We start from the raw sequence: 24,166 nt of genomic DNA, 5'->3' as shown, positions 1-24,166 counted from the left end.
GCCACCACATATGATAAAATGATCCTTCTTGTTGTTTACATTTCCAACAGATAAATAAAATAAAATAAAATAAAATAAAATAAAATAAAATAAAATAAAATAAAATGATGATATTGGGATTTGACGATTAACTAAGATAGCCTATGGAGAAAAGTGATCCTGTATGTATATATTAAGGGATAGGTTTGATGTATATTATATACTTATAGCTGATCTGCGACAAATCGGAAGTCAACTATTTTATTTTATTTTATTTTTTTCTTTTGTTGTATTGTTATGTTTTTGTTGTTTGATTTTGTTTTGTTTGTTTTTTGAAAAATTTGAATAAAAATTATTAAAAAAAAATACATGTTTGCATGGATAGTCATTTGAAGTCCCACAGGGGACAGGTAGGTGTGGGGAAATTAGAATAGAGAAATAGCAAGTAGGAAAACAGATATGCCTCCACCCAATTCTAACTCTACTTCTAAACTCCTCTGTCCCCTAAACCTCCCAACTACTTCATTGTTTAAGACTGTGTTAACTTGGGGACTTAATCCACTCAGCATCCCATCAAAATGGATTTTGGGGTGCCAATATTTTAACAGTTTTCTCCTTCCTTCCTGGAAGATAGTCAGAAGCTGGGCACTACTTCCAGGTGAAGTGGGGGTTCAGTTTCTCAAGGGAAAAAAGTTCATGAGCTTCGCTTATCTCCTCAAGGATGAGATTGTGCAACAGCCTAGCTAAAGATGGGTATATGTATGTTTGCCTGCTTGCTGAAAGAATGAAGAAAACAACCATTAGCCATACAGAGGACTACTTCTTGTGACTACAAAATCAAATGAAATGTATAGGTTTCTAAAACACTGTGCATACCTTCTGCACAAGGGTTTTTTTCTGTTTGCAAACCACTTATACATCTTTACATTCAAGCTGTATATAAATTTTGTTAAATAAATAAAATAAAGTTCACACGTAACTATATCACCACAATGACAGTCTTATAGAAATTAGCATGTATTTATTTATTTATTTATTTATGAGATTTGTTAGATGCCCATCTGGCAGAGGTTAATCTGCCACTCTGGGCAACTTACAACCAAACACAAGTACATTCCATAGAGACATAATCAAAATCCTAAAAATTAGAGATTAAAAATTAAAAGCTTAAACATTTAACTCCCCCTCAAGATCTGCAATCTGCCAGCCTAAATTTGAATTTAAACCCCCCAAGAACTGCAATTTGCCAGCCTAATCCCCTTCCCATGCCTGGGTAAAGAGCCAGGTCTTCAAAGTCCGTCGAAAGCATAACAGGGAGGGGGCCTGATGGAGGTCAGTTGGCAACAAATTCCAAAGCATAGGAGCCACGATAGAAAAGGCTCTAGACCTTTTCTATTTCATCCCTGAATCTAGGAAAGTGCTGTGTGGATATCCCCAAAAGTGTGACTGACTTGAATTCATCTCCTATGGGTCACCTTCTGTGACAGACAAGGGGAACCTCAGGCTCAGAGGCTGAATGTGGCCTTCTAGGTCTCTTGGGACTCTCCTCAGGCCACAACTCTCACTGCCTGTGGTCCATGCCCTCCTCAAGTGCTTTTATTTGGCTGGAATGTATTCTTGATCTATGATCATCCTTTTGCTTGCCTGGAGGGACATGTATGTATGTAAAGAAACCTCCCCACCCCCATGGGTTGCTAAAGCTTCCCCCATCCCGCATGGGTCACCAGAACTCCCTCCCCCCACCAGGGCTCACCAGAGTCCTCCCCCTCTCCCACAGGGGCTGCTAGAGCTCCCCCTCTCCCACAGGGGCTGCTAGAGCTCCCCCTCTCCCACAGGGGCTGCTAGAGCTCCCCCTCTCCCCCACAGGTTGCCAGATCTCCCCCCACGGATCACCAAAGCTCCCCCTTTGTAAGCATGATGCTTACAAAAATATATGTATAGAGGAATATATTGAAGATAAGGAGTGATATATATTATTGCCAAACCCTGGAATTAGTGAGGAATCTCTGAATGAGATCAGATCACATTACGTACGTTGAGTGTCCTGTATGGAGTGTCATTCATAGAACTATTTTTTCAGCCACATAGCACTGTAACATGGGAATAAGCCCTGTCCTAACCAACAACATGGAAAACGTGGTCAAGATGTCTTCAGACATGATCACTTCAGTGGCATGCATTGTAGGAGAAACTACAAGCAGAATAAAACAAAATAGGGCCATTAACCAATTTGACTTGGAAGAAAAATCCTCCCCTGGTCCCAAATATGGCAACTCGCAATATGAATCAAAGATTCTTGTTGTTTGCTATGGAGTAGCAGAGCTACTCTTCAGGACTGTGCCACAAATAGATTCCAAAAAGTCTGCTTTAAGCTTGCTCCAAACCCCTTTGGCATGTAATGAATTATAGCTGCAGTCACAACTGCAATAGTAAAATAACTTAATGGCTGGGTAACACATTACTCAGAAATGATAGTTATCAATAAATAAGAGAAATTTAGTTATCCCTTCTATCTTAACAACATAATTCAGTGGTTTACTCAAAAGTAACTTTCACTGTTCAGTGGTGCTTATTCTCAAGTAAATCCTCAGAATAACTCTATGAGGTGATTCAGGCTGAAAAGGTGACTAGCCCAAAAGTCACCCAGTGAGTTTCATGGCTGAATGAGGATTTGAACCCAGGTCTCCCAGGTCCTAGTTCAACAGTCTTATCACTGCACCGCACTGGCTTTCACAGAACCTGCACACTACACTACCTGTATAAAGCACAATATAAATTACCGCACTATACTTTTCTTCCTTACTCTTCTAAAACCGATTGAAATCAATAGTAATGTAATTTTTGTTGTGTGCTTCACATTGCCTCCTGAAGGTCAAGAGGGAGAAATATAGCCAGGACTCTTCCAATAATTTGATGCCATAGGTCAGCAGTGGCACATGGCGGGCAGAATGGCAGTGGCACTTTGATGCCAAGGTTGGGGGTACTTTGGTGGAAAGCAGCATCAGCCTGCAGGTGTGTGCCCACATGCTGCAGGATGGCGGGGCCACCAACCCTGACCTTGCAGACAACTTGCCCCATCCCCATTCAGTGAGTGGCACTGCTGCCATCACTGGGACAGCAGTGCTGTTGCAGAGTCTGGGATCTACCCTGTGTTTTACTAGAACCCCAAGAGCCACCAGCTGCAAAAGACATGCATCTAGTATGAAAGAACATGGTGTCTCTGAGAAGTTGCTGAGCACAAAGTTATCAGAATTGAGATCAGCTCACAGTCTTTCCTCATATAGATCTATTTCTACATTCCACAAGCACTCTTAATTTCAGTTGTCAAGTTTCCAGACAGGTGTGTGTCCTTTTGTTGCTATTGTTAAACCACTGGAAGCCAGAAGCTCTTCCTAATTGACTACAAATCTCCCAGGGATCTACCAACAGATTACAATCTACCTTCTGGCCACACTTGCACTAAATCATTTGTATGAACACAGGCCTACCTTACCATGTTGTAACATGGTTCAGAGGAGTTGCTTGCAAGAATTATACTACAACGGCAGAGGTAAGTCTTCAAAAGATTGCCAAAGAAGGCATTCTCAAATAAGCAGTGTCATCTTTCTGTGTACCCAGAAAATGAGGAGAAAACAACTGTGAATTTGCTCATGTCTGTGCAGCGCTCACCTTCTGCATCAAGTGTCATGCATCACAATTAGACACACCTGAGCGTCAAACACATGATAATGGCTGCCTCCATTAAAAACTGCTACTAGAAGCAGCTACATCACATGGTTTTATGGTAACACAAACCTGCCTTGTAGGTTGTAATACTCTAGATCAGGATGGTTAGACTTCAGCTTTTTGATTTTTTAAAATGATTACAAAAACCCAAGATCCACCAACCAGAGCAAGCCACAAAATATATACACTTATAATTAAACAATTCTTAGCCCAGACATTTGTTTTTTAAAAAATAACAGGTAATGAAAAATGCAATAATTTATTTATTTGTATACTGCCCCATAGCCGAAGCTCTCTGGGCGGTTTTACAACAATTAAAAACATTAAAAACAAATATACAAATCTAAAAACACATTTTTAAAAAGCAATTTAGAAACACATTATAAAATGCCTGGGAGAAGAGGAAAGTCTTGACCTGGTGCCCAAAAGATAACAGTGTTGGCACCAGGCACACCTTGTCAGCAAGATCATTCCATAATTTGGGGGCCACCACTGAGAAGGCTCCCTTGTTGCCAGACTCCCAGCTTCCCTTGCAGTAGGCACCCAGAGGAGGGCCTTTGATGTGGAGCATAGTATACGGGTGGGTTCATGTCAGGAGAGGCGTTCCATCAGGTATTGTGGTCCTAAGCCATGTAAGGCTTTATAGGTTAAAACCAGCACCTTGAATTGAGCTCAGAAACATACAGGCAGCCAATGCAAGCGGGGCAGAATCAGTTTTATGTGTCTGGTCCCTGTTACCAATCTGGCCGCTGCATTTTGCACAAGCTGCAGTTTCTGAACCGTCATCAAAGGCAGCCCCATCATTGCAATAATCTAACTTGGAGGTCACCAGAGCATGGACAACTGAAGCCAGGTTATCCCTGTCCACATAGGGGCATAGCTGGGCCACCAACCGAAGTTGGTAGAAGGCATTCCGTGCCACTGAGGCTACCTGAGCCTCAAGTGACAGAGATGGTTCTAGGAGAACCCCCAAGCTATGAACCTGCTCCTTCAGGGAGAGTGCAACCCCATCCAGGACAGGTTGGACATCCACCATCCAGTCAGAAGAACCACCCACTAGCAGCATCTCAGTCTTGTCTGGATTAAGCCTCAGTTTATTAGCCCTCATCCAGTCCATTGTCACAGCCAGGCACTGGTTCAGCACATTGACAGCCTCACCTGAAGAAGATGAAAAGGAGAAATAGAGCTGTGTGTCATCAGCATACTGATGGCAACACACTCCAAAGCTCCAGATGACTGCACCCAACGGTTCCATGTAGATGTTGAATAGCATGGGGGACAGAACTGACCCCTGTGGAACCCCATACTGGAGAGTCCAGGGTGCCGAGGAATGTTCCCCAAGCACCACCTTCTGGAGCTGACCTACCAAGTAGGAGTGGAATCACTGCCATGCAGTCCCTCCCACTCGCAACTCAGCCAGTCTTCTCAGAAGAATACCATGGTCGATGGTATTGAAAGCCGCTAAGAGATCAAGGAGAATCAACAGAGTCACACTCCCCCCTGTCTCTCTCCCGACAGAGGTCAACATACAGGGCGACCAAGGCTGTTTCCATGCCAAAACCAGGCCTGAAACCTGACTGAAATGGATCCAGATAACCGGTCACCTCCAAGAGTGTCTGGAGCTGGCCTGCCACCACTAGTTCAAGGATCTTGCCCAGGAATGGAACATTTGCTACAGGCCTATAGTTATTAAGATTTTCTCAGTCCAGGGAGGATCTCTTCAGGAGTGGTCTCACTATCGCCTCTTTCAGGCAGCCAGAGACCACCCTGTCTCACACAGAGGCATTAATCACTTCCCTGGCCCAGCTTCCTGTTCCATCCCTGCTAGCTTTTATTAGCCAAGAAGGGCAAGGATCCAGCACAGAAGTGGTTACATGAACCTGTCCAAGCACCTTGTCAATGTTCTCAAGCTGTACCAACTGAAACTCATCCAAGAAATCGGGACAAGGCTGTGCTCTGGATACCCCTCTTGATTCACCTGCTATAACACTGGAGTCTAAGTCCTGTGGATGCTAAAATTTTTATCCTGGAAGTGCCTAGCAAATTCATTACAGCAGGCCTCAGATGATTCTACCATGTCATTGGGGCCAGTGTGTAATAGCCCTCAGACAATTCTGAAGAGCTCCACTGGGTGGCAAAATGATGGTTTGATATTGGCAGCAAAATATTGTGGTTTTGCTGCCCTCACTGCCCCTAAATTCAGCTTACCATAGGCACTTACCAGTGTGTAATTGCATCCACCAGGAGTTCGTTTCCATCTGCACTCAAGCCATCTCCTATATTATTCCATTGCTCTCAGCTCTGGGGCATACCATGTAGCCGTACGAGCTCTACACAGGAGAGGGCACTCAGGAGCAATCATGTCAACTGCCTGGGTCATTTCTGTATTCCACAGTTCAACCAGGGTTTCGACAGGAGCACCAGCCCTATCAGCCAGAAAACTCCCCACAGCCCTTTGGAAATCATCCAGATGCATTAGTCTCTGGGGGTGGACCAGCTTAATAGGACCCCCACCCTTGCAGAGGGGAAAGACCACTGTAAGTCTAAACTTCAGCAAGCAGTGATCTGTCCATGACAGAGAGACTGATGTAAGGCCCCCCACATTCAGATCACCATTTCAATGTCCAGTTGCAAAAACCAAGTCTAGAGTATGCCCTGCTACATGTGTTGGGCCAATGGCATTTTGGTACAGTCCCATGGTTGTAATGGAAACCATGAAATCCTGAGCTGCATTGGTATAATTATGATAGTTACATAATCGTTTTAAAAGTTAGTGTTTTAATTTTAAAGCTTTAAGAATCTGCAGGAAAAATGACAGGCATAAAGCTACATTCCCCTCTCTGCCAAAGCTCTTTCTATTTAATGTAAACCTGGACATGCAATAGTTTCAGGAAGTATAACAGACCCAATATGCCTTGCCTTGTTGCCAGTAAAAGGGAATTGCTTCAATGGCACATTTAATAAGTGTCATTGAAGCCATTTTCTTTTCCTGGCAGCAAATGTGTATACAACGGAGATTGTACTCTCGTTGAATGTTACATGTGAATAACTGTACAAGTGTACAGCTCAACTACTTGTGTACCCGGGTACACAGACTGTACACTTGTTGAATGTAACATATTAAAAGGGCCATTGTTTCTTGTAATGTGTGTGCAAAGAATATATCTTTGGCAAAGTGATAGCAAGGCAGATATGACAGCTGGCATCTATCATGTGCAGAGGAAAATGCTGTACTACTTTGCCCAAATATAATTATTCAAAATTAAAGTCACATTTAATTATCCAGAAGTTTCAAGGGTTTGTGTACTTTCACCCTTAGTAAGGTATTTGATAAATATTTTGGAAGATCTAAGAGTGGCTGTTACAGAGTTTGAAGTAGATAGTAAACCTGAAAATTCAGAGTATTTGCCCCTTTGCTGCATGGCCCCAGTGAAGTGTAAAGGGCTGCCTCAGGAACATGAAATGATTTTTTTTTACTGTAATTTTAGAAAACAAAACTTCTGAGCCTTGTTTAAATGACTGATATATGTTCATGTGGACTTCCTGCAACACAGTACTCCCTCAACACAGTACCAGGAATATTTATAGCTATGGTGGCTTCCTCCTGAGGATATATCTGTCAATGTTTTTCTGAAGCTACAAGTGTTTGTGGAATTTGCTTTAGTGTCTTCAGACCTAGAATCAAAACTGATCTTCACTGAGAAGTGAACCAACACAAGTATAGGAAAGCCAGCAACTTTAGTTTTGAACCAAAGGTTTATCTCTAATCTAGGCAATCCATAGAATATAGCAAAAAGGAGCATGTACATATCTTATGTACTTCGCACCCTACTAAGAAGTATGTTCAGTTCAAATAAAGGGGGCATACCTTCACATATATTGCTAAAAGGCATTTTTAATCGTATGTGCACACATAAACAGAAGTCTATATGTTTATACAGAGTAGGAGTCACCATCCCAGTGAATATGAAGGCTGTCATTGATGGACAGGTAACACTGCCCATGCTGCAGTGTGTGCTATCGGAGTACTGCTCTTTTTTTAAAAAAAGTGGAGGAGTTGTGCAAGGGTAAGAGAGCACACTAATCCATTTTAATTGCACAAACCTAAATTTCAACTATATGCTTGAATCCCTCCCGCAAAATAGTGACAGTCTGGAGGCAGTCATATTAGTGCTCATCTGAAGGGCATCTCTAGTGAAATCTTTATGTCAGCTGTCTAGAACTAAAGTAAATAACCAGATCAATATACTCTTTACACTTCTCAACAGTACAAAGAATCAATAGCACTTGCAAACATTTATTTGACTTGTTAAAAAGCCATTACTTAAAAATAGTCCTCTTTGTTTTGCGGTTGCCAACCATCATGTCCCAAGCCAGACTCAACATAAGTGGTATTCATACTCACTTCTGGAATTAATTAAAATATAGGCATAGCTTCAACAATATTTATCTGCTGCATAAAAACAATTATAATGCAGTAATTAACTTCCCTTTCTATAAAAAGTGGTTTTATGAGGGAAGCTGGTAACTGTCAAGCACAGGATTCTCAAATATGTTGATCTCAGATCTGGTTAACTAGAATACTTCAGTAAACATGTCTTATGACATCTTTTTTCAAACATTCCTTTCTTAGCATAATTGTAGTATGATGCCTAGTGTTTTTTGGTTTAAAAAATGATGTGCTGCTTTTCACACCTTGATAAAAGTACCATGGGTGCCATGTGCAGCATGTGAAGCAAAAAAGAGGTGCCAGTACTCCATTCTGATGAGTAACTGTCACAGCAAAAGACCATGATGATGCTAGAAATTCAGCAGATTGTGACCCATAAATTTCTCAAACACAACTGCCAGTGTCAATTAGATACAAGCCCTGGAAACATCTATTTGAGTCTCTTGATGGAACATTTAAATACTGGGTCACAGACTGGTTTACTATGGTACTAGAATGGCATAAATGTTCATCTGATACACACTATCTAATTCACAGAGTGAATTGTACAGTCACAAGAGTGGCTGTATACTATAGCCAGCGGGTATTTTTCACATTCCACATTGGTAAATGGAAAATACCCCCATGTCATTCTGATGCTTCCCATAAGCTCATTTTAAAACAAAACCTTACAAAACTTGTAGTCCTGAACTCAGAAACGCTTGCTTAACAACCCTCTCAATTTTCATGGCGATACACAAAACAGTAAGAAGGAACAGATCGTTCAAAGTGTAAAAAGAGTGGAGGGGGGGAACCAGAGCCCTTTGGGTTTTTTTTGCTGCCAGAGTTCTCATAATCTCTTGAAATTCATTAAAAATCAGCCATGTTCCCAGAGTACCTGTAATCCTATCACCTACCTTGCCCCATACTCTGACCTTCATCTTCTGCAATTTAAAAGTTAAAAAAAATGCCTGGCTGATTTTAATTAAGAAATTTTGGCTTGAACTCAATGATAATGTCGGGCATGCTCAGTAAGAACCAACTGTCAATGTTCTAAAAGCCAGACTCACAGTTGCTTGGCTTGGCTAATCAGGGGGCCACACCCAAACCAGACCTTTATTTCACTTGAGATAGTCATGGCTTCCCCCAAAGAATCCTGGGAAGTATAGTTTGTGAAGGGTGCTGAGAGGAATTCCTATTCCACTGAAAGAGCTCCAATGGCCAGACTGGTTTAACAGCTACTCTAATTGAAAGTCTGTGAGGGGAACAGGGTGACTCCTAGCAACTCACAGCACCCTTCACTAACTACTTCCCAGGATGTTTTGAGAGAAGCTGTGACTGTCTAAAGAGAAATAAAGGCCTGGTATGGATGTGGCCAGGGACAGCTTTAGTTTAAATTTGGGTGGGAGGCTACATGTGCATGCTGTAGAATAAAAAGGTGGGGGAAACGCTGAAAAGCAATGATATTGTTCACAATGTTTTGCTTTTGTACAGGAAAGAGGCTTCCCCTCTGCCCAGTGCCCGCCCACCCAATCTCTTCTCCTCCCTTCCCCCTCCTTCTCCCCTCCCTGCCCCTCCCCCGGGTCAGTGTTGGACTACGACCTGGGAGACCAGGGTTTGAATCCCCACACAGCCATGAAGCTCACTGGGTGACCTTGGGCCAGTCACTGCCTCTCAACCTCAGAGGAAGGCAATGGTAAACCACCTCTGAATACCCTATTCATAGGGTAGCCATAAGTTGGGATCGACTTGAAGGCAGTCCATTTCCATTTTCAAACATGATCGCACAGAAATAGATCCCACTGAAGTATGCAACTGATCAATGTAATCAGTCTGATTTTACATCAAACTGCAGTTTCAGATTCAACTGTTAATGCACCCAAAATAGAAATAGAACATAACCTCCAATTGGAAACACAAAAGGCTGTCTTCACCATCATATGACATTGACCAATAAAAAGGCTTTGAAATTAATAAAAATAAATTTGACACAGATTTCTAGGATGAATGAGGGAAATAAAATTTTCTAGATTAGATTCTCTGTAGAAATATTAGTAACACAGCAAAGAAGCAAAGTAAGAAGAACACCAACAAACATACAAAAATATAATTCTTCATCTTTGGAGATGGAAAATCAGACTGATTCCAATATGTTGCTACTTCAGCAATGACTCCAGCTGTTGCAAAAAATAGGATGCATGTTTTCAGCCTGCTATGTTTAAACCACTTCATTTAAGGTAAAGTAGGCACAGTCAATTAAAAACATAGAACACATGTAGAATTTTGCTAGAATATATTTCACCTCCCATTGTTTTATCTTGTGCAAACTGAGACACTCCTCGTGTCCATTGGAAACTATTCTGCAGAACAGTCAGTGCCATTATTCCAAAATTGTTTTTGGAGCTTTTTTTTTAGTGTTGCCAAGTGTTGCTGTACTTCACATATTCACAGAAACAGAAGCAAAAGAGAATGATTTACTATAGGAAACGTCACTAAAATTGCAAAGGAAATCAGACTTATTTAAAGTGACCATCTGAACTATATCAACTGTCTTAGTAATGTTGCTTCCTCCCTGCTAAAACAAGATCAGCACAGCACATGTCTTATTTCTATTATTTGGTCTGATTGCAGGTGTTGCCACCACTCACCATATGCTCAGAGGCACATGTTAATAATTCTTCCAAGCTACACAGGAAGTGGATTGGACTGTGAAAGACCAACCCAAATTGTGTTTGCATTTTGACAAATTTGTAGGACAGTACAATATCTCAGAGAGGAGGTCAGGTCTCCTGCTCCCTTGGTGCCTTCACTATACCTGCCCAATTACCCTGCTTTTTAAAGTTGGATAGAAATATCTGTGGGCTATAGGTATATTCTTAAACTGCAAGGTTTTTTGCCTATTAGTGAATTTGAATAATGAATGGTTCTGAAAGCAGTTTACTATGTTGCATCTTTATTTTGTGTACTTTGCAGCTTATAGTGTACTACTTTCTGATTTTTGTTTGTTTGATAAGATTATTAGTATAATTGCCTTGAAACTAGTGGAAGCAGTCATGAAGGCTGTGTTATAAACTACATTCACCTGAGACCATGATCTATTAATTTTGAAGTGAACTTGACGTTATTTGAGTACATGTTCACTACTGACTGCTGTCTGCTGACTCCTGTGCCCCTGTGCCAAAGCAGAGCAAAGAGCATTCTGATTAACATGAAACTCGTAACTTCTCAACATATCTATCATTTCTTGGCTCTCTACATTACTATCACACACTTTGTGGGAAAAACAAAATCAGTTATTTGCACACCGTCAGATGAACACTCTGGCCTGATTTCCCCAGGGCAAATTTCTCTACTGTAGTCCTGTATTGAGAGAACTTACTACAGCCCATTGCTGTATTAGTGTTCCTTTACCCCCAAGGCTCTTGGAGGGGGAGAATTGCCAGAAAACAGCTATATATCCCTGCACATTCAGCCTTCTGTAGCATGGTAGGTATCACCATGAGTACTGAACGGATTGTGGATCTTCAATTAACCATGGCTCCCCATTATGTCCAAACCAGGTTTAGAACAAGCTAGGATCTTAACCCATAGGTTTAAATTGGTTTAAGATCCTTCCTTGTTTCACATCTGGAAACATTCTAATTTCACAGGAAATGTAACAGAAAGTATGGTTAGTCAAAGACTCCCTGGATTAATTGTGGTGTACCAAGAATGGAGAAAGACAGTGGTTATCTGTAATGGGCATTTATTTCTGTGTATAAAGCCAAGATATGGTCTGAAGCAGGTCATAGCCAACGTATCTGTAACAATGCCCAGTTTTAGCAGAATTACCCAAAAGAGTATTCAGGATTTATATAACAAAGTTTTTAAAATTTAGGTGTGTTTTTTTAACAGAAGACGAAGTAGAAATAATATAAAATGTATTATTGAAACTCTAATTTTGGCTACATGGGCTATATAAAGTGTTGAATATGATTTTATGTAATTAACAATTTTAAACAATTGCTTAGGCCTTTTCTTTATCATTGGTATCCTAATAAGATACTGTAACATGATTGTGGGGTTGGTCTGGATGATATCTGTGAGTTCCCCCCAGCCTATAATTATGTGCCTGTGGAGATGCAGTTTGTATTAAAGGAACCTGCTGGACTAGTCATACCAGTTCCTTTCATAATAGTTCTGGCCAACCCAGTTTCTTTGTTTGGATGTTGGGCCATTCTAAATGCCAAAAGTTATAGTCCAGAGGAGTGTTGTTGCTATGGGAGCTATTTCAGGAGAGAGGCCTGGTTGGAGGTCCCCCAGATCTTGGAGCCAAGAAATGGTCTGGATGCTTTTAGTTTATGAGGGAGCTGGAAGCTGGAAAGTTGCAAAGAAGTTTGGCTTGCTCTGTGTGCTGAACCCCAAGCCATGGCTTTGAGGAGCCCCTAGAAATGGGGAAGCAAGATCTGTTGGGGTGTTAATGCTGAGAACCCCTCCACCTTACACTTAGGTGGTATATATGTGTAAATAAACCATATATCATTCACTAATAGGCAAAAAACCTTGTGGTTTAAGAATGTACCTATAGCCCACAGATATTTCTATCAAACTTTAAAAAGCAGGGAAATTGGGCAGCTATAGTGAATGCACCAGGGTAGCAGGAGACCTGACCTCTCTGAGATATTGTACTGCCCTATGAATTTGTCAAACTGCAAACACCATTTTGGTTGGTCTTTCACAGTCTAATCCACTTGCTGTGTAGCTTGGAAGAATTTGGTAACATGTGCCTCTGAGCATGACTGTCTCACTGAAATCAAAGTCTGGTGTGGGTGTGGCCCCCTGATTAGCCAAGCCAAACAAGCCAAAATTCCTTAATGAGGCAGCTAACTGGTCTCCCCCTGGAGTGCCCTCGGCCCACCTGAGAGCCGAGTTAGGCCTCCCTTCCTTGGCAGCCAAAGTCGACCTGGCCACTTTGAGATTCTGGCGTAAAACTCTACAAATGGACGATACTTCCATAGCCAGGCTCAGTTGGCAGGATCAGTCCAGCGTAGAGAGACTAGCCCAACACTGCCCAGCTTTATTGGCTACATACGAACTCACTTGGGACGACCTTTTAACGCTCCCCCCTACTGCACTTCGGAATCGAGTCTTTGATTTTGATGCGAATCAAGACAGAGCCACAATTGCCGTCTCCCCTTTTTCCCCATGGTTTCCACACCTTAAGCCTAACCATGCTGTTTCCCACTATTTCGAGACAATTACGCGAGCTCCACTCCGGAAAGCCTTCACGGAACTTCAGTTCCAAACAATGCCGTCAGCCTACCTGGAAGGGAGATATAGGAAAATACCCCACTCACAGCGGCTTTGTATTTTAGGCTGTGGCGTGGTCAAGGACATAATGCATTATTTAAGAACATAAGAACATAAGAAGAGCCTGCTGGATCAGGCCAGTGGCCCATCTAGTCCAGCATCCTGTTCTCACAGTGGCCAACCAGGTGCCTGGGGGAAGCCCGCAAGCAGGACCCGAGTGCAAGAACACTCTCCCCTCCTGAGGCTTCCAGCAACTGGTTTTCAGAAGCATGCTGCCTCTGACTAGGGTGGCACACCACAGCCATCACGGCTAGTAGCCATTGATAGCCCTGTCCTCCATGAATTTGTCTAATCTTCTTTTAAAGCCGTCCAAGCTGGTGGCCATTACTGCATCTTGTGGGAGCAAATTCCATAGTTTAACTATGCGCTGAGTAAAGAAGTACTTCCTTTTGTCTGTCCTGAATCTTCCAACATTCAGCTTCTTTGAATGTCCACGAGTTCTAGTATTATGAGAGAGGGAGAAGAACTTTTCTCTATCCACTTTCTCAATGCCATGCATAATTTTATACACTTCTATCATGTCTCCTCTGACCCGCCTTTTCTCTAAACTAAAAAGCCCCAAATGCTGCAACCTTTCCTCGTAAGGGAGTCGCTCCATCCCCTTGATCATTCTGGTTGCCCTCTTCTGAACCTTTTCCAACTCTATAATATCCTTTTTGAGATGAGGCGACCAGAACTGTACACAGTATTCCAAATGCGGCCGCACCATAGATTTATACAACGGCATTATGATATCGGCTGTTTTATTTTCAATACCTTTCCTAATTATCCCTAGCATGGAATTTGCCTTTTTCACAGCTGCCGCACACTGGGTCGACATTTTCATCGTGCTGTCCACTACAACCCCGAGGTCTCTCTCCTGGTCGGTCACCGCCAGTTCAGACCCCATGAGCGTATATGTGAAATTAAGATTTTTTGCTCCAATATGCATAATTTTACACTTGTTTATATTGAATTGCATTTGCCATTTTTCCGCCCATTCACTCAGTTTGGAGAGATCTTTTTGGAGCTCTTCACAATCCCTTTTTGTTTTAACAACCCTGAACAATTTAGTGTCGTCAGCAAACTTGGCCACTTCATTGCTCACTCCTAATTCTAGGTCATTAATGAACAAGTTGAAAAGTACAGGTCCCAATACCGATCCTTGAGGGACTCCACTTTCTACAGCCCTCCATTGGGAGAACTGTCCGTTGATTCCTACTCTCTGCTTTCTGCTTCTTAACCAATTCCTTATCCACAAGAGGACCTCTCCTCTTATTCCATGACTGCTAAGCTTCCTCAGAAGTCTTTGGTGAGGTACCTTGTCAAACGCTTTTTGAAAGTCTAAGTACACTATGTCCACTGGATCACCTCTATCTATATGCTTGTTGACACTCTCAAAGAATTCTAGTAGGTTACTGAGACAGGACTTTCCCTTGCAGAAGCCATGCTGGCTCTGCTTCAGCAAGGCTTGTTCTTCTATGTGCTTAGTTAATCTAGCTTTAATAATACTTTCTACCAGTTTTCCAGGGACAAAAGTTAAGCTCACTGGCCTGTAATTTCCGGGATCCCCTCTGGATCCCTTTTTGAAGATTGGTGTTACATTTGCCACTTTCCAGTCCTCAGGCACGGAGGAGGACCCGAGGGACAAGTTACATATTTTAGTTAGCAGATCAGCAATTTCACATTTGAGTTCTTTGAGAACTCTCGGGTGGATGCCATCCGGGCCCGGTGATTTGTCAGTTTTTATATTGTCCATTAAGCCTAGAACTTCCTCTCTCGTTACCACTATTTGTCTCAGTTCCTCAGAATCCCTTCCTGCAAATGTTAGTTCAGGTTCAGGGATCTGCCCTATATCTTCTACTGTGAAGACAGATGCAAAGAATTCATTTAGCTTCTCTGCAATCTCCTTATCGTTCTTTAGTACACCTTTGACTCCCTTATCATCCAAGGGTCCAATCGCCTCCCTAGATGGTCTCCTGCTTTGAATGTATTTATAAAAAAAATTGTTGTTGGTTTTTATGTTCTTAGCAATGTGCTCCTCAAATTCTTTTTTAGCATCCCTTATTGTCTTCTTGCATTTCTTTTGCCAGAGTTTGTGTTCTTTTTTATTTTCTTCATTCGGACAAGACTCCCATTTTCTGAAGGAAGACTTTTTGCCTCTAAGAGCTTCCTTGACTTTGCTCGTTAACCATGCTGGCATCTTCTTGGTCCTGGCGGTACCTTTTCTGATCTGCGGTATGCACTCCAGTTGAGCTTCTAATATAGTGTTTTTAAACAACTTCCAAGCATTTTCGAGTGATGTGACCCTCTGGAGTTTGTTTTTCAGCTTTCTTTTTACCAATCCCCTCATTTTTGTGAAGTTTCCTCTTTTGAAGTCAAATGTGACCGTGTTGGATTTTCTTGGCAATTGGCCAGTTACATGTATGTTTAATTTAATAGCACTGTGGTCACTGCTCCCAATCGGTTCAACAACACTTACATCTCGCACCAGGTCCCGGTCCCCACTGAGGATTAAGTCCAGGGTTGCCGTCCCTCTGGTCGGTTCCATGACCAACTGATCTAGGGAATAGTCATTTAGAATATCTAGAAACTTTGCTTCTTTGTCATGACTGGAACACATATGCGGCCAGTCTATGTCCGGGTAGTTGAAGTCACCCATTACTACCACATTTCCTAGTTTGGATGCTTCCTCAATTTCATATCTCATCTCAAGGTCTCCCTGAGCATTTTGATCAGGGGGATGATAGATCGTTCCCAGTATTAAGTCCCTCCTGGGGCATGGTATCACCACCCACAATGATTCTGTGGAGGAGTCTGCCTCTTTTGGGGTTTCGAGCTTGCTGGATTCAATGCCTTCTTTCACGTATAGAGCGACTCCGCCACCAATACGTCCTTCCCTGTCCTTCCGATATAGTTTATATCCAGGGATAACCGTATCCCACTGGTTTTCTCCATTCCACCAGGTCTCCGTTATGCTCACTATATCAATGCTCTCCTCTAAGACCAAGCACTCCAGTTCTCCCATCTTGGTTCGCAGGCTCCTAGCATTAGCGTACAGGCACTTGTAAGCAGTGTCTCTCTTCAAGTGTCTTTGGCACTTGTGGTTTGGCCTGTGGTAATTTTGCTCTTCTGAATTTATATGCTGTGCCCCTGCTCTCACAATGCCTACTTCTAGGCCTACCCCTTTTAAAATTTCATCATTTCTTTGGTTTTTATCCCGGGGGGAGGTTTATTCCGAACCGGACCTTTCTCAGCTCCTGTCGGGTTTCCCCCCTCAGTCAGTTTAAAAGCTGCTCTGCTACCTTTTTAATTTTAAGTGCCAGCAGTCTGGTTCCATTCTGGTTCAAGTGGAGCCCGTCCCTTTTGTACAGGCCTGGCTTGTCCCAAAATGTTCCCCAGTGCCTAACAAATCTAAACCCTTCCACCTGACACCATCGTCTCATCCACGCATTGAGACTGAAAAGCTGGGCCTGTCTGGCTGGTCCTGCGCATGGAACCGGTAGCATTTCAGAGAAAGCCACCTTGGAGGTCCTGGCTTTCATTATAATTATTTATTATCCTGTCCATTATATGACGACCCAAGAAGGAAATTTTTAGTGCAAATCATAAACTCAAATGGGGGAAGGTCCCCCGTGAACCTGGTGCATATCCTCTTGGGAGACACGGATAGATATATCACTTCGGCCGTAGCCAACTTTGCCTACGCAGCTAGGAAACTAAGAGCCACATATGTTAAGTCCATCTCGAGTTAACTTTGGAAAGAGTTAGGGGCCTTATATCGTGTTATCCTGTGTATTTTTTAATATTTTTTAATAATCTGTGTTTTATGTATTTTATGGTTTTATCTTACTTGCATGCCATTGCAATGACCTAAGGCTGTAATGCAATAAACTATTGATGATGATGAACTGTGAGTCTGGCATTTATAACACTGAAAGTTGGTTCTTACTGAGCATGCCCGACGTTATAATTGGGTTCAAGCCAAACTTTCTTAAATTAATTAAAAATCACCCAGGCATTTTTTTAACTTTTAAATGGCAGAAGATGAAGGTCAGATTATGGGGCAAGGTCATTAACGGGATTACAGGTACTCTGTGAACATGTCTGATTTTTAATGAATTTCAAGAGATTATGAGAACTCTGGCAAAAAAAAGTCCCAAAGGGCTCTGGTTTCCCCCCCACTCTTTTTAGACTTTGAATGATCTATTCTTTCTGACTGTTTTGTGTATCGCCATGGAAATTGAGAGGGTTGTTAAGCAAGTGTTTCTGAGTTCAGGACTATAAGTTTTGTGAGGTTTTGTTTTGAAATGAGCTTATGGGAAGCATCAGAATGGCATGGGGGTATTTTCAATTTAACATTGCGGAATGTGAAAAATCCATGCTGACTATAGTATACAGCCACTCTTGTGGCTGTGTAATAAAGACACCACAGTCTCCACTCACCTTCCAAGGAAACTGAATTGTGGGTAAGCACAGGAACCGCTGGAAGTCTCACACCACTCAGATTGGGGTGTGCACACCAATACATTAGGTGGTATGCAAAGTTTGCACAAGTGGAAGACAGCTTGTGCAACCAATCCTTGCCTTTCCCTCCTTCCCCTGTACTCTCTAAAAAGCCTCAGGAGTCCCTCCTGAACAGTGGATTGTGTCATATGGAACTGCAGTGTGAGAGAGAAATATCAGCAAATTGGGTGGAAGATCCTTTTTTTTCAAAGAGTGGAACTCCATGAGTGTAAGATCATCCTTCTGCCTGATTTTTAAGAATTCCCCTCTCACAACTGAATTCCATGCAACATAGTCCATGCTGTTCAGGTGGGGCACTCAGCCCACAGCATATGCTTCTTGTGAAGATACAGTGGGCTGCAGGAGAATGAGGAACGGGGAATGCTGATTGTATAAGATGCATTCTACTTGCACCACCATTACATACAATGCATTGGCCATAAGCTTAGATAAGAATGGAATGGGGAGAAGAGGTGCTGCTGTTTTATTGGATGATGCAAAAAAAAAAAATCTCAAGGAAAAAAATCCCTAACATCAGAAAGGCAACACAACTATATTGCTAGCAACATAGAGCAGTCATTTGATTGTGCATTTCATGAAAAAATATATAAATATATACTTTACAGGGCTGAAGATTTACTGAGGTAATTATGTGAAGTTCTTTAGTTTGAATATTTGGCATTTCCTATATAAATGCTGATTATTGTTTCTATTTTGTGAGCTGGACTTCATATAGACATTTTGGGATTGATTTCATTACCCCAAGATATCACCCAAGCTGATTTTTTCCAATCACTCTGGAAGGTGTGATCTTGTGAATGGGTTCCTTACATTATACATTAGATTCCTTTGTTACCAGGCTCCCAAGTCAATTTTTTTAAAGACTTCCCAGTCCTAACAAATTGTAGTCAAATATCTCTTTGTATGTCAGCCGCATTAAAAGCTTCAGTCCTGAACTTTGACAACTGATATCATCTGGTAAATTACATAAAGACTTTAACTGAAGTGAGTGCTTAATGCAAGAGATGATACAACACTAAACAATATTTGAGCGCTTTGGAATTTGGATTTGATTTTTCCCATTTTCAAAAAGAGCTAGATTTTCTTTAAAATGATAAAAAGCTTTCATACCCATTAATAGGATCCACAACAATTCCTCTGGGATGTGACATGTCTCCTTCTAACAGAGTTTTCCGACTTTGAGAAGCTTTCTCCAATCTGGCAACGTTAATAGTTTTCCTGTAGCCATCATTTGTCCAAAACAGATTATTTCCAATCCAGTCTACTGCAATGCCTTCCACGTTATCGAGATCTGTTTAAAGCAGCATCATATATATTACATAATTAATTATTTATTAATTATGTTCTAAACTAGCTCAGTTATCTCAAATAGTTCAAATGTGTTTAAGAAGTTAGGGTTTAGACTATATTCCTATATATTTGCAGCAGTATACACCTCTGTTGTTCCCAAAATAGTTATGTTTGTGCTGACAGCATAACAGGACAGTCTGACTTATTACACAGGGAAAACAAATCAATCTAATACAGCAAGTCCTGAACACAACATAACATTCATATATGAGGAGTAAGTGGAAAGCCAGTGGGATACAGTGGTTATTGTTGTCTTGGATTCAGCCATGAAGATGACTAGATGGCCTTGAACAAGCCATCACCCAGACTAACCTACTTTGAAATATTTGTTTTGAAATAAAGATGGCTTCTACATAAGACTAAGCAAACAGTGAGCTAAGGCTTGAAATCAATATAAGGAAGTAATTCCATGCAACTTACCTAGGAATAAGCCCTACTGAAATAACTGGGACTTATTAATGAACAGACACGTTTAGGATTGCACTGATTTCCCACTTCAAATACACACACATATATATACCATTGTACTTATATAACACTGAGCATTACACATCTTTCAATGATGCCATCAATTCAAAATGCAAAATCAGATGTAATGTGATAAAGACATCAAGGAAGAAAGGAAAACATTTTACTAGTGTTTTGGCAAATTCTTGACAACGTTAGTAATTGTCCACTTTAAGGGAAAATAAAGGAAAAGGACTATCTAAAAGCAATGGAGAATTAGTAATTAGCTCTTTTTAATAACTGTTAACAAGAAGACAGGTGTGGGCTGTTCTTTTTTTCACTTTTATGTATGATGAAGAGGGTTTAATGAACATTGTGTGTGCATATATAAAAATGTATGAAAGCTGAACGTTCCTGAATTAAGAGAATCTTCTGGATAACATTGTAGTAGTACAGAAAGTTACATGGGAGGCATCTGTTGCAAAAATGTAATATATCGAAAGATAACTATTCAAAGAATTAAAATACACAAGGCTAGAAGCAGATTAGGCCTTTCAATAGAATAAAATCCTCCTGGAAGTTCTAATAATATAGAAAACCATTTTGACAGAAATACTGTTTTTGCTTTCCATTTTCCCACTTCAAATATCTCTCTTGAATGGCACTAGGCTCCACATTTTCTAAAGTAATTAAATCTAGCAGGTATAGCAGCAAATTTATTAGAAAACCAACTGAACCTCTGACATGGTAGATTAATAAATTATACAATGGTATATCACTTTTCAGCTTACTAAAAGTAGCTGAGGGATAATGTAATAGAGATTAAAAGATTCTGAAAGGGTTTTGGGTGGGATCAATATGCAACATTTCTTTATTATTAAACACAATACTCAAGGCCATTCTATGCTACTTTAAAGCAATTCCTTTACCCCATGTGGCGTACAACTGATTTTTGAACTGCACTGTAGGTAATGAAGCACCCATATGGCTGATTTATAAAACCTGATTTAAAATTCATCAGAACTAGAAATTGCAGTTTATGGAAAAAAACATAATTTACCAAGTATGCCCCTAATCTACCATGGAACAAGGGATGGAAAGTTCTGCCAATTTAAGTTCTCTCAGTTTCTCATTTTTCCAATCTTAAAATATTTCTGCAGCAATTTACAATTTAAAAAAATCTTCATTAAAATCCTTCAGCATTTTAGTGTGATTTTTTCCATTAAAAACATTTTGTATGCAGTTTGGACTAATGCACATATTTTTGTAAGCAATTTATCATAATGCATTTTGAATTTTTTTCACTAATATATATTCATTTTGAAGGATAGCTGTTTTTATGGTTCTTGTGTTATTTCAGAAAGTGCAAATTAAATTCAGCTTTAAATCCAAATGAAACTGAATTTCTCTCCCATCCATACATGCAGGGCCGGCTCCAGGTATGCGGAGGCCCTTGGGCATCAGCTTGCCCTGGTCCCCCGGTGGGTGGGTGGGTGTGAGCGGCCCCCCTGTGGCCCCCCTACCTGTCTAGTCTTTACCATTGCCCTTAATGAAGATGGCGGCCGCGGTTTCCCTAAGGGGAATGAAGCCTCCGCCACCATCTTTATTGATGGCACACGTGCGTGCTATGCGCGCACATCTCTGCCATCAACTAAGATGGCAGCAGTGGCTTCAGTGCCTTAGGGAAGCTGTGGCCACCATCTTCATTAAGGGCAATGCTAAAAAGCCGGCTGACAGGTAAGTGGGGGGCATGGGGCCCTCTCTGAGTAAGCCACATTGAGTACATTGGGACTTGCTTCTGAGTAAACATGCATATGATTGCACTATAAATATATTTACAGGTTGTATGAATAATAAACTTATTTGACATTCATGCTTATATAAATATTTCTTCATAATATGTCTTGAGCTGTATCTGATTTCACACTATGGTTGCAAATTATTATTTACAAATGATTATTTCATCTATATTTTAAGTGTGCCCTTCGTCCTTGGGGTAGTCATGGTCCCCCTGTGTTCTTTTCACCCTGAGGGGCAGGTTAGGCTGAGAGATGCTGTGTAGCCTACGGTCACCAAGTAAACTTTATAGCTTATTTCCATTTTAAAATTTAATTAAAATGATGTATACATACACAAAGTTTATGAAGTAATTCAGATCCACATAATACATTTAAAGCACATCCGACTCGCATTTAAAGCACATGAGTTCCCCTAAAGAATCCTTGGAAGACTATTGCCTGGAATCCTGGAGAGCCAATCCTAGTCTACGTCATCAGTACTGAGCTACATGGTACTAATGGGGAATTCTATATATATAAACAATAAGCAAAATATATTCTTTTATAAAACTATAAAGGTTTACAATATTGTAATAGTTTCACAAAAGCAGGACTACAGCTGAACATCAAAAAGACTAAAATAATGACAACAGAAGATTTATGTAACATTAAAGCTGACAATGAGTACACTGAACTTGTCAAGGATTATCAGTACTTCTGCACAGTCATTAACCAAAATGGAGACAATAGGCAAGAAATCAGAAGAAGGCTAGGACCAGGGAGGGCAGCTATGAGAGAACTAGAAAAGGTCCTCAAATGCAAAGATGTATCATTGGACGCTAAAGTCAGGATCATTCAGACCATGGTTTTCCCGATCTCTATATATGGATGTGAGAGTTGGACAGTGAAAAAAGCAGAAAGGAGAAAAATCAAGTCATTTGAAATGTGGTGTTGGAGTAGAGCTTTGTGCATACCATGGACTGCAAAACAGACAAATAATTGGGTCAGAACAAATTAAACCAGAACTGTCCCTAGAAGCTAAAATGATGAAACTGAGGTTATCATACTTTGGACACATAATGAGAAGACACAAATCACTAGAAAAGACAATAATGCTGGGAAAAACAGAAGGGAGTAGAAAAAGAGGAAGACGAAACAAGAGATGGATTGATTCCAGAAAGGAAGCCACAGACCTGAACTTACAAGATCTGACAGGGTGGTTCATGACAGATGCTCTTGGAGGTCACTGATTCATAGGGTCGCCATAAGTCGTAATCGACTTGAAGGCACATAACAACAACAAACAACTACCAGCCAGAACCCTTTTCTCTTTGGAGCTGTCTTCCCTGACTGTGCTGGTATGTATGGTACAGCTTGAACTCTATAAGATAAGATAATACTGAACATCCCTGTACTCTCCAAGACTCAGGAGCACTCTTCCCTTCTATGGTTTCCAGCAACTGGTATTTGGAAGCATATTGCCTCCCACAATGGAGGCAGAGCATAGCCATCATAGCTAGTAGCCACTGATAGCCTTATTCTCCATAAATGTGTCTAATTCTATATTAAAAGTTACCCATAAATATTGAATCAGTGCTCCAAACTAGGAGCCATTTGGATCTTATTATGTTTTCTCCCCAATAGCCTAGATATTTCAAGGGCACAATTCTATGCACAATCGAGAGCCAGTGTGGTGTGGTGGTTAAGGTGTTGGACTACGACCTGGGAGAGCAGGGTTTAAATCCCCACATATCCATGAAGCTCACTGCTTGACCTTGGGCCAGTCACTGCCTCTCAGCCTCATGAAAACCCTATTCATAGGGTTGCCATAAGTTGGAATCGACTTGAAGGCAGTACATTTACATTTTTTCTATGCCCAATTACTTGATAGTAAACCCCGTTTAACTTAGTTGGAGTTATTTCTAAATAAATACAATATCATTAGTCATAGTCACTACTGCTCCCTTAATTCCCTTCACTTCAAAATAAGAGTATTCATCAATTAGTAATTTGAAAATAAATAACTTCATCATTTTTGCTTTTGAAAAAAAAAAGCCTATTAAGGATATCCTTTATTTTACCAGAACATCCCTATGCCCTCTTTTTGTTGTTGCTACATAAACCGCCACTGCACACAACCCTCTCTAATGGCCTTCCAGTTTCTGTATTTGATCTCTATCTAGTCTAGGATCATTTTAACCCAGATAGCACTCAAAAACATAATGAAAGCTGCTGGCAAACTGCAATTCTTACCAAGCAAGTACACAAATGTTGCTGTATTGTGGGCATCACCGAGCAGTGCCTGTGGCAAGTACACCTCACAAGTACCTTGCTTAGCAAATATCATGAATGCTCCCCCTATCTTAATGTGCTCTTCCTTCTGTTTCCTTCATAGGTTATGCTTTTACATGGGGGCTTAGACAACTTTATTTTTCTCTGTTGTCTGAGTCAGTGAAGCTTTACAGATGCTCAATCAGTATCTGTACTAAGGCTGCAATGCACACACCAGTCAGGAAGCTGTGGGATTAATAGAGTGCCAGTGCCACCACTACATCCATAGTCTTGCCACTCACGGTGGCTAAGGGTGGAAGTTGGGCAGCAG

The 24,166-nt window shown here is 41.1% G+C and overlaps 1 protein-coding gene across 1 annotated transcript in view; it reads right to left on the bottom strand.

Moving 5' to 3' along the window:
* The window catches only part of LRP1B (LDL receptor related protein 1B), a 524,827-nt gene that overhangs the window by 484,840 nt on the left and 15,821 nt on the right, over positions 1-24,166 (bottom strand). Inside the window, 1 exon segment of the mRNA XM_061608878.1 lies at positions 19,100-19,280. Within this exon segment, the coding sequence (XP_061464862.1) occupies positions 19,100-19,280 (181 nt within the window).

This window comes from Rhineura floridana, chromosome 2 (genome assembly GCF_030035675.1).
Source record: "Rhineura floridana isolate rRhiFlo1 chromosome 2, rRhiFlo1.hap2, whole genome shotgun sequence".
Taxonomy (NCBI): Eukaryota; Metazoa; Chordata; class Lepidosauria; order Squamata; family Rhineuridae; genus Rhineura; species Rhineura floridana.
The sequence above is the reverse complement of the archived record's forward strand: the minus strand, read 5'-3'. Positions and strand labels throughout refer to the sequence as shown.